At 35.0% G+C, this 11,107-nt stretch overlaps 1 protein-coding gene across 1 annotated transcript; it reads left to right on the top strand.

Moving 5' to 3' along the window:
- The first annotated feature begins 7,907 nt into the window (after positions 1–7,907).
- LOC140837259 (uncharacterized protein At4g22758-like) lies at positions 7,908–9,178 on the top strand. Its single transcript, XM_073203353.1, has 2 exons — positions 7,908–8,549; positions 8,779–9,178. The coding sequence occupies exons 1-2, from the start codon at positions 8,318–8,320 to the stop codon at positions 8,955–8,957; spliced, it is 411 nt and encodes a 136-aa protein (XP_073059454.1). The 5' UTR covers positions 7,908–8,317; the 3' UTR covers positions 8,958–9,178.
- Positions 9,179–11,107: the final 1,929 nt, after the last annotated feature.

The following is an 11,107-nucleotide window of genomic DNA, read 5'->3' as shown; positions in this document are numbered from 1 at the left end:
GAAATGCTTTTAAAAAAAACGTTTTGGGACATTTTAATGAGTTTGGTAAGCTTCGGGTCAATTTTAGAGGTTCAAGGTTAAAACGATAATTTTTGGGTTTCCAGGGGCAAAATGGTCATTTTTCACCCGGGGTGAGATTTTGGTCCTGGCAGCGACCTGAGCACAAATCATGATATTTTTAAATGTTCATGCATCATGTTTACGATTTTTACGTTATTATAATAATCATGGTGCATGCTTGATTTAAAAGAATCAAGAGAGAAAAAGTGAGAAAGTGAAGAGCACTCCATCTACGCCGCGCCGCGTCGTTATTTCGTTTGTTTTCTGTCAAAACAAACCAAGGCATGTTTATATCTTCTTTCACTCTTCAATCAAGCCATATAGGTATTTTTAAATATCGCAAGTACATGATTTTAATGCAAGAAGATCGAAATTGTTCATATTTAATTATGTTGGTTAATTATATTACGTGCATAGAAAACATTCATTTTTGAGATTTATGCGATATTGCTTGTGGCCATCTCACTATCACGGGAGCATTATTTCATCCGGTCGCTAGTTACCGGTCAGTTCAGCTATGTACCACCTAGTATACTGTGGCATTAGTCTGATCAGACGTTCATTACTTCACCCAGTCGCCAGTAACCGGTCATGGGAGCATTGTATTATCCGGTCGCCAGTTACCGGTCAGTTCAGTTCAGTGCAGGGGCCACTTGCGTAGACCATAATCTCAACAGAAAATTATTAAATGCTATTTCAGTACAGGGCTCCAAGGAGCAAACATTTTAACTATGATTTTCAGTTCAGTTATGATTGATTATAATTGCTCATGACAAGTTATTTTCACATTATGCCTCATGACATGATATTTTTATTCCATGCAACATGATATTTTTATCCCATGCAAATTTTACTATATTATTTACTCGTTATTTACGATATATGCATACTGAGTCTTTAGGCTCACTAGACTTGATTGTTGTAGGTACTGATGATGTCGGGGCCGAGGGCGAGGACCAGTGAGCTAGCATGGGTCGGCAGTAGTGGCACCCGAGGACCTCATTTATAGCACTTGTCATTTTTTTTATGCTCAAACATTTTATCAGTTGTTGGATACTTTAACTTGTTATTTTGGCAAGTGATAATTTCTTCCGCTGCTATTTTGAACATTTAAACTTGATTTATTCGTTGATTTTGTGAATGAGGCAAATTTTGATTATTTTAAAGAGAAAATTTTAAATTTTTCCGCAAATTTTCAAACATGAATTTTCGGGCCGTTATAACTTGTTCTACCCATTTGATGTGATTTGATAAAAGTTTATGTGACTTAGTTTGTAAACTTGCAGGCACTTATATAGAATCTTGGAAAGATGAAGAGACGGCTATCTGACTAATCGAATACCAAGAATCATCTGTCACTTCCCTCAGATTTTGTATCTTCGCATTTATTAGTTGTAATAATTTAGGGGGAACAGTACCGTTTTCAGACTCTTACTTTCATACCTTGTCAGATGCAGAAAGGATGTTTGTCTTTTCAATAAAACAATGTGTCTACCGATTTTGTATCCAAGTGCTGGAAATATTTCAGCACCTTATGCCTTCCAGTAGATATTATCATAAAATGACAAACCCTCTTCTGGTTATTTTTCAGTAACCAATTGGAAAGCCCGCTCTTTTATTACTTTTCAAATTTTGAAATTATTAGTGTCTCTCTGACACCCTCTTTTTAACTTTTCAAATACTCAACCGTAAACATGTTGACACGCGTCCTTGTGTTTACAATGACGGCTGAACATTTTTTAATACTAACCGCCTCTTATTTTCTTCTCACCTTTACAATTTCCGGACTTTTGCTCTCTAACTACTGCTTTCTCTTGTATTCTTCATCACATAATCTACTTCGAAGATATCTCATTACAGGCGAAGAAATGGCTGGAGCTTACAATCTCAATGCTTATCAAGTCAACTTTGCATCAGTGCTTACCATCAAGGATGAAGGACTTGTTCAGATGTTCAAAGCTGTTGAGAAATCAGGACTCAGAAAGTTTTTGGAAGCACCTGCTATTATCTATAAGACCATACTTTTGGAATTCTTCGCCAAAGCAACTGTTCAAGATGGGAATATCATTCACTCCCAGGGGGACGCATCTATTTCCATTGATGCTACACTACTTGGTTCAACCTTTTTTCTTCTAATCTCAGGCACCTCTGATCTGTCAGGACTTACGAAGGAAGAAATGTCCATTGCTCTATCTAATTTCTCAGCTTCTGGAGAGGAACTCTCTCCCTCTTGCTTCAAGAAGCTTCTGAAAATTGAGCACCAAGTACTTGCTGATATTTTGGCGAAAGCACTTCTTGTCAAAGCCGGTACTTTTGAACGTTTAACCAAGTAGAAGGTTCAGGTGATGGTAGCAATCACTTCTGATATTAAGGTAGATTGGAGTTGGTTTCTTTTCAAAATCATGAGAGAAATGATTTCGCGGAAGAGTACTGGTTTTGCTGTTCAAATTAGTCAAATGTTGAAGGATGCTGGTTTTCCATTCACCACTGAACAAGATGCTTCTTTTGTGACTATGGCTGATGCTGATAACGTGCTTGCTCTACGGCCTAAGCTAACTGTGGCTGAATTTGTTTCGATGAAAAAGGAGATTGGGGATGCTCAAGCCGAGGGCCAAGCTCCTCAGAAGAAAATCAAAAAGAAGAGAGCAATTGTTTTGACTGATTCAGATAAGACAGTATCTGAAGAATCAGCTACACCTACTCAAGCTTCTCTTCCAGAAGCAACTCTGAGAAAAAAGAAGCCCAGAACTACCATCTGCATCAAGAAAACAACAGCCATTGCTGATTTGGATATTATCCCGTTGAGACAAGTATTTCCAGAAGCCACCCCATCCAAACCCAAGTCAGTTTCGGAACTAGTAATAACTCTTTCTCAATCTACAGTTGCTCCTACTTTTTCACAACCAACTGCTGCCTCCTCCATCATCACACCAGCAGCGGTTATTGTTAAATCAACATCAACTTCAGTGTCTACTCTCAGACCTGCTACTGGAGTTGTCTTTCGAGATTCATTAGCCGGATCCTCTAGTACTCGGTCTGTGCTGCCTATTCCTTCAGGAAAAGGAAAAAAGGGAAGTTGTTTAAAGAGCCCCAAGCTCAACGCACCAAAAATGCAGTACAATCTGGCATTGAGCTCCACCTTGAGGAAATTGAAAAATCTGCCAAGGAAAATATGTTGTTTTTTGATGAATGGCTGAAGATGAGAGCTTTTCACCCTCTCACTTACTTATGTACTGAAGACGTATTTGCACAAATGGTGAAGCATGAGAAGAAAGTTTATGTCATTGAAGCAATGAATCGCAGAAACTACATCCTTGATCAATTGAAGCATTAGGAGATGGACTCTGTGTTGAAGACTCTAAAGTCTAATTTTGATCCAATGAGTCCTACTGCTCCTCATGATCAGGATGTTATCAAACTTATGACTGACCAGATGAATTTTTTGATTGAGCAGATTCAAGCTCAAGAGCAGGCTTTTGCTAAGCCTCTTTCATACAGGTTAGGCACGGTTCCTGAACTTTTGAAGATACAGCCAGTTGAGGAAAGGACCACAGCTCCTTTAAAAACAACAGTCTCTAGTACTCCTGCATCACCAGAACTGCCTACTCGATAATCGTTTTTTTTATCTTCTCAAGAGCTGGCCTCGGTGGATGAAGACATTCAATCCATTGTTCCTACTGCTATACTAAAATCAACTTAGGATGTTGTACTCTCAGAAGCTTCACCTGAACCTCAACCCATGGAAGCATCAGATGATAACCCATTGCCAAATCTTGAGAAATTTTCTGCTGAACATCAAGCAAAAATGACATCTTTATTGGATAGGTCATCTGAACTCATCCCTTTGGAGCAACCACCGGAGACCACTGAAGTTGTTCACCAAGACGAGTATGTAGCTCCTGAACAAATTAATGTTTTTGAAGAAACTTCTACTACACCATCTGCTGCTGAGGAAACTACTGCAGCACCTCCCTTCTCTACTGATCCAGAAGAAAGCTCTGCTGAACCTGGTCCTTCTATTGCTCTACCGGATGCGATCCCTCCTACTGCTCCACCAAAGCTTGCAACCTCTACTGCATTGGTTGTGTGTCTCTCTGACTCAGCTGCTCATGTTGCTGAAATCAAGCAGCGTATGCTCACCAGAACACCATCTCCGGAACCAGAATTCTTTAATATGGAATTTGAGATAGAAACTCTGAAAAGAAATCTCAACAATCTCTCAGAGATACTAAAACATATATCTCATGAACATGCCGCAGAAGTGAGTGGCTCAACGTTCTTCCGAGACCGTATATCTAAAGAAATATTTCGAACAGCGAAATCTGTTAGCAAAATGCATGCTGAGACCACTTTTTTTAGACAGGCTGTTTCCAGAAGCCAAGGTGCCATCATGCTCGGCCAAACTGACATACTCCAATGACTCACCGACCATGATGATTTTATTCGTTCAGTCTCCACCACAATGGAATCTATGGATGCCAAGATTGAGTCTCAATCTCAATCTCTCAATGCTCTAAATGAACGAGTATCTCATCAGGCACCATATCTGGAGATGCTAAAAAATGGAATTACGAATCTCTCTGAACATATGAACGATTTAATTGCTCGAGTTATGCCCGTTGATGCCAAAAAAGGGGAAGAAGCAGAACCAGAAACAAGACAAGCAGAAGAAAGAAGAACTGGTGACATGGCAGAATCCTCTCCCATAAGAGATAAAAGTGCTGATGCTCAGAATGATGAAATTATTTTCAGGGACATTGGCACTGATGACTAAAACTTTTATTTTTTAATATATTTTTGTTTTATATTGCCATTATCTATCACTGCTAACGTCCAGGTTTTGGCATCATCATAAAGGGGGAAATTGTTAGACTTAAATTAATTGTTGCGATAAGAACCAAAACCAGCAGGTTGTTAGTTAAAATTATTAGGGAATATAAAAGCAGTCGTCTTCAAAAGTTAGGAGACCAAAAGCAAAACTCAGTCTAAACAAGAGTAACTTAACGTCTTCTATGCTAACGGAACAAGTCTTAAATGTTACCGTTACTTTATCAGTACTAGTATTAATTGCACCATTAATGCTGTACGAAGTTATTTATTACATCTTACCAGTTTTGGTATGAAACAAGACTGATTGTTCTGAAGCTTTTCTGCAGGACCCTTTTCAGGTAATAAAGCTGATTTCATCAGAAGTCAAAGAAGCCGTTTTGATTATAGACGTTGAATTCAAATTATCTATATATAGATCAAACCCATTTGAAGAACAACGCTGATTATTTTTATTATCTATCCAACGTTACATTGAGCATCAGCAAACAAATCATTATCTTCCAAGCTCAACTTGCATAAAAGCAGTACACGCTTAACATCTTATATCTGATCTTTGGAGATCATTTTGTACTGCTGTTTCTTCATATCTTCTAAGTAAAACCCCTTACGATATTCTTTTGAAGAAGAGTTTGTAAACTGGAAAAGACTCTTTTCCAGAACCTTGTTATATTGAATCATATTGTATTGAGTTACTAAGAGTTTCAGTAGGCAAAAGATAAGTCCTGCTGAAGTGGGTGTATACAATTGTTGTACTGTAAAATCCAAAGTCTTTTAGTGATACCTTCTGGAAACAGAAGAAAGGGAGACGTAGAAGATTTTATCTTCGAACTTCCAGAAACAACCACTGTTCTACTGCCTACTGTTATTACTGTTTTCACCCTACTCCATTGGATTGTTTCCACATTTATTATTGTGATCTGCTAGACGTAATCTTGAACAAGAATAGCTAAAATCTCTAACAGGATTTTAGCACCCTTTGCAAAATCTATCAGTAAAGAAAATAGTTTATTCACCCCCCTCATAAACTCTTCATCAATCCCCAACAATAAGGATTAATAATATAAAATAACAGAATTTTCCTCTCAATGAATAATAACCATTTGAAAAGTTCGATATAGGGTTGTTCGATACAATCATCATATGATTACCTATCTGTATGACTGAATATCTCTATACCCTTACCATAAAACATGGTATACATCACAGATTCTAGTCTAAGGCTCAAGCAACCTTTATCCTTATTTTTAGGAGACTGAATCGACTATGAACGAATTTAGAATATACAGTGTTTACAAATAAGTTTCAAGATTAAATTACGATTATTTTGTATTAAAGCATAATCAATGGTGTTATCTATACTGACTGTATGAGTATACAGATAAAGTAAAATGAAATCATGAAATGTAAATTATATTACAATAAAGACTGTTAATTACAACTGAGTCGATAAATTCTCTAGTCAATTGTGGACTTACAAGATATCTACTCTAACAACGACATGCCATAGAGAAAATCTGGAAGTCCACCCATGAATTCTTTTGTAAATACGTCCCGGATATAAGAGAATTGAAGTTTTTAATGGCAGTCCCAAGCAATACATTTGGAAAAAAAAACATATGTACTCGTCGTATTGATCTGGTTTAATAATTCACCCAACATCAATGATCTTTTCATGATACTTCCAATTTCCCAAAGATATCAAAATTTACCATATTAATGAAAAAATTATTATTTTTAGCATAAAATACCCGACTTCGAGTCGACTTTGATCCACCTAATTTATTGAAGTAACTTATTTCCATGTTTTGTCACAACTTGTACTTTTTATACAATATAATTTCATAAAATTGAATCAATTTTACACTTCAAAAAAATAAAAAATAGTCATATGGATAAAATACAAATTTTATATATAAATTTTTTTTTTACTTCAGAGATCAATTGGGACGAATAATGTGCCGGGAGTAGAAATATTTGTTAAACAAATTACGTATAAAAATATAATATTATCATATAGTCCTAAATTACCGTCTAAAATTAGAATATACTCTCTTTCAAAGGAAAAATAAAAGAAAATATTCAATTTTATGTTAAAATCATTTTCATAGCCATAAGGTTTTCTCACTAAACATACAAAACAGGGTGGCAATCATTCAAATAAAGCTTACCAATATTGAATAAATAATCAAATATAAAGCAATAAGTTGGAAAAACGTGCAATGTTGTCAAAGTCCTTAGTCAATTCATTTGACAAATGCTGTATGTAAATATTCTTTGATTTGAAAATGAAAAAAATGTGGGGTTTTGACTATTATATAATTTATAATATTTAAATTATATTATTATCATCTTCGATAATTTTTAATAAAATCGAATGATTAATGACAAAAATGAGACGATTAACGGGCCGTATTTGTGAGACATATATTTTATTTGGGTCATCTATGAAAAAATATTATTTTTTATGCTAAGAGTATTACTTTTTATTGTGAATATGAGTAGGATTGACCCGTCTCGAAGAATAAGATCATTGAGAAGGTTTCACATGAGACGCACTCATGATTAATTACATTCAAATAAAAAAAATCTTTAATCTATTAATTATAATTATTATTATTGTTTAAATATTACTTGCTTAGGAGGATAATCAATTTGAATGAAAATGTTATATTTTCATCGAAAGTAAGACAGTCTTGATATTTTAATTCAAATATTTTAAATAACATAGTAGTATAACAATTGAAACACTAGGTTTTAATGGTTCTCACATAACTTTTTTTTTAAAAAAATACAATAATGACAATAAATGTATGCTAATGTACATGGCTCAACAAACAAAGTAATCTAATTATATTTTTAAATTAAAAAATAATAATGTCAAGGATATTTCGGTCAAACAAAATAATTTTTTTTACCGATATAAAATTTTATTAAAAAAAGGAAAAGAAAAAAGAAAAGAAAAGAAAACAGTAATCATATACATGCGTGTGTCTGTATATATATACAGCAAAGATCGCAAAATTGTGCTGCATCGGCAATAAATTCCGAGTCACCGACCCATCTGCTTCGATCGTAATCCAATTTCCCCCTTTTCCTAAATACCGAAATTCCTCTTGTTCTTTATACCTTTCGTCCCCTTTTCGCAATCCCAATTCCCCGTTGTGAATGGTGGAAATCTCGAGCGCACAATTGATGATCAACCCCGCTTCCTCAAGAAGAGGGGCTTTGATATCCGCCGCCGATCTCTTCTGCTTTGGATCGTGCATGGAAGGCTGGTACTACCGCTGCCTCGGCCTCGACCCGTGAATCAAGAACGCGAATTCATTGTGTCCCAATATCGATTCGATCTTGAGAACCCCTTTTTCTTTTTCTTAGGTCTTGTAGAATATATTGCTGGGAAGAATATTTAAGAATTTTTTAATAAAGAATGTTGATTTGTAAGCCAAAGAAGAACCAGCCCTTGAAGGGAAACAGGTTCTTGATTAGCGTCACGGTGCACGGGAGCTCCGGCCCGATTCGATTTGTTGCGAATGAGGATGATCTTGTTGCTGATGTTATTGATACTGCGCTTAAATCGTATGCTCGAGAGGGCAGGCTCCCTGTTCTTGGTTCCAATTTCAATAATTTTATACTTTACTGCCCTATTACTGGAACAGAAGGTAGTAAATTTCGTGTTCGTGTTTGTTCGTTCGTTGAATTGTTGTGTTTTATGGTGAAATTTCCAATGTAGTGTACTAATCATGAACAACCCTACTATAGCTGTTTGCTGAAAGATTTCTAATTTGTATTGTCTGTCTTTTGATATTGTGGTTATTCACTTAGTTTGTTTAGGACTTGTTTTGTAAATTATAATGAGTTTGGTCATTGAAATTTGTTGTTTGCTTGTAGCTCTGAATCCATGGGAGATGATTGGTTCGCTTGGTGTCCGCAATTTCATGCTTTGCAAGAAGCCGGAAACTGGGAATGCCTTTGGTGGGGAGAAGTCTTCTCCGATGACTCGGAAAGCGGCTGGAAGTTGGAGGGCATGGTTCAATAAATCTCTCAATCCTAAGATATCTTCTCATTAAACTAAGTCGAGTCGAGCAAGTGGGAAACACTTGTGTTGTTGTCGAGGATTATGGTGTTGTTTTGGTTATGTTTTACTGATCTTTAGCAAGTTTGCTTTGTCTCTGCTCTCATATGTGAGACTACATCTGTTTCTTCGCGTGAATAAACCAAACTTACTCGCCATTTGATCACGTGTTTATCTTATTGCTTTGTGCTAAGTTTCTCCGTTTTCTCTACTTTACTTGTGCTAAGCCATCAAGTTTTACAGCAAGTTGCACTCACACTCGTGAATTTTATTGTTCATGAGCCATCAGATTTTCACACATTCTCTGAACCATGGATTGATAGTCTTTTTCATATTCTATTTTATTACATATTAATGTTGAAACTGAAAGTCTTGCACGTCATCGAACATCACCCATTACTGTTAGAGTAGATGCTCTGCAAGCCAACTGTTGGATAGGGATTTATTGACTCAGTTGAAATAGACAATCTTTATTTTAATATAATTCATTATTTCATAGTTTGTTATTTCTTTATCTGTATATCCATGTTATCAAACATAGATAAAGATCTTGATTATACTTTAATACAAATGAATCGTAATTCGATGTTGAAAATCGTTACAACACCCATTACTTCATACAGTGTAACCACTGATTGATAGTCTTTTTCGCAACCTTTGAATGAGGCTCGTGCTTCAACGTGAGTTGTTGAAGGCTCTAGAGACATGCATGAATCAGGACTTAATATGAGATGTAATGTGTATTCTTTGCTTGTCTGAAACATGCCTTGTCTCGCGCCTAGATCATGCAGGCTTCGCTAAATCGTATGGATTCTGTTATTTAAAGACACTATATTATAATACATAAATTTTTTTGGTAGTTTTATAGGTAATTATTTACATATTTATAATTTATCAGTTACTGAGAAGAATTTCATCAAACATATTCAAGTGTCGACAATGATACTGGCCGGTTAACTATCATGTTCACTTTATTATAAGAAATACTTGAATTCAAACTTGCTTTTAATCTAATTTTTGTTATAAATTTAATAGTTAAAAGAAAAGATGTTAAATTTTTTAACAATATGTTAAGAGTAAGTCTCTTATGAGACGGTTTCACGAATCTTTATCTGATACTGGCCGGTTAACTATCATGTTCACTTTATTATAAGAAATACTTGAATTCAAACTTGCTTTTAATCTAATTTTTGTTATAAATTTAATAGTTAAAAGAAAAGATGTTAAATTTTTTAACAATATGTTAAGAGTAAGTCTCTTATGAGACGGTTTCACGAATCTTTATCTGAGACGGGTCAACCATACCGATATTCACAATAAAAAGTAATATTATCAACATAAAAATTAATATTTTTTCATAGATGACTCAAATAAGATATTCGTCTCACAAAATACGACCTGTAAAACCGTCTCTTACAAATTTTTGTAATATGTTAAAATAATTAATCACATTTATTTATCGTTATATATATTTTAAAATATTTAGATAATAATATCATTTATACTAAAAAAAAGGGAAAAAAAAATATCAAAGAACATATCATTTAGATATAAGCACGTAACACTTACGTGTAAAGTACTTAAATATAAAATCTTTTCATTCTCAAAAGGTAAATATATATGGATATATATTTTGTTGGTTTAACATGTTGAACCTGTATATTAACTTTGAACATATGACATATTGAGATTGAGTTTGAGTTTGATGAATGTTCAATAACCTCGGACTGATGTAGTAAATCGTAAGTTATTAAGATCGAGCTTGTAATCTAATGATCTCACCTATCAGATTAGCTGTATCGCCTACGCTAAAAAACTCTGCGTAGGCCCGAGAGATCTTGAGTCGAGTCATTGCTATGAATAGGAGGTTGTTGGCTAACTAACAGTATGATCTGTCATCTTTACCTCTATCATATTAATATCGCTGTCATGTTCAATGCATATATAACTATTATTTTATTATTTATTTATTTTATAAATGACGAAATTTTCCGGTAGCTTGTACACACTATTAAGTACGTGGATTCTCTAATTCGATACCACGTATGAATTTGTACGGACAGCTGGTTTTAGGGAAGTGGGACAATCGCGACGTATGCTAAAGTAATTATCGACTTTCATTCGTGTGCCCTACAATTGTCTGGC

This window comes from Primulina eburnea, chromosome 7 (assembly GCF_022965805.1).
Source record: "Primulina eburnea isolate SZY01 chromosome 7, ASM2296580v1, whole genome shotgun sequence".
NCBI classification, from domain to species: Eukaryota; Viridiplantae; Streptophyta; class Magnoliopsida; order Lamiales; family Gesneriaceae; genus Primulina; species Primulina eburnea.
Note: the sequence above shows the minus strand (reverse complement) of the source record. Positions and strands in the feature narration are given on the sequence as shown.

Bases quoted from the DNA above. Each gene is read 5' to 3' on its own strand.
- LOC140837259 (XM_073203353.1), top strand. From the start codon at position 8,318: ATGTTGATTTGTAAGCCAAAGAAGAACCAGCCCTTGAAGGGAAACAGG. The intron at 8,550-8,778 runs GTAGTAAATTTC...GTTTGCTTGTAG, and splicing joins CCCTATTACTGGAACAGAAG to CTCTGAATCCATGGGAGATG.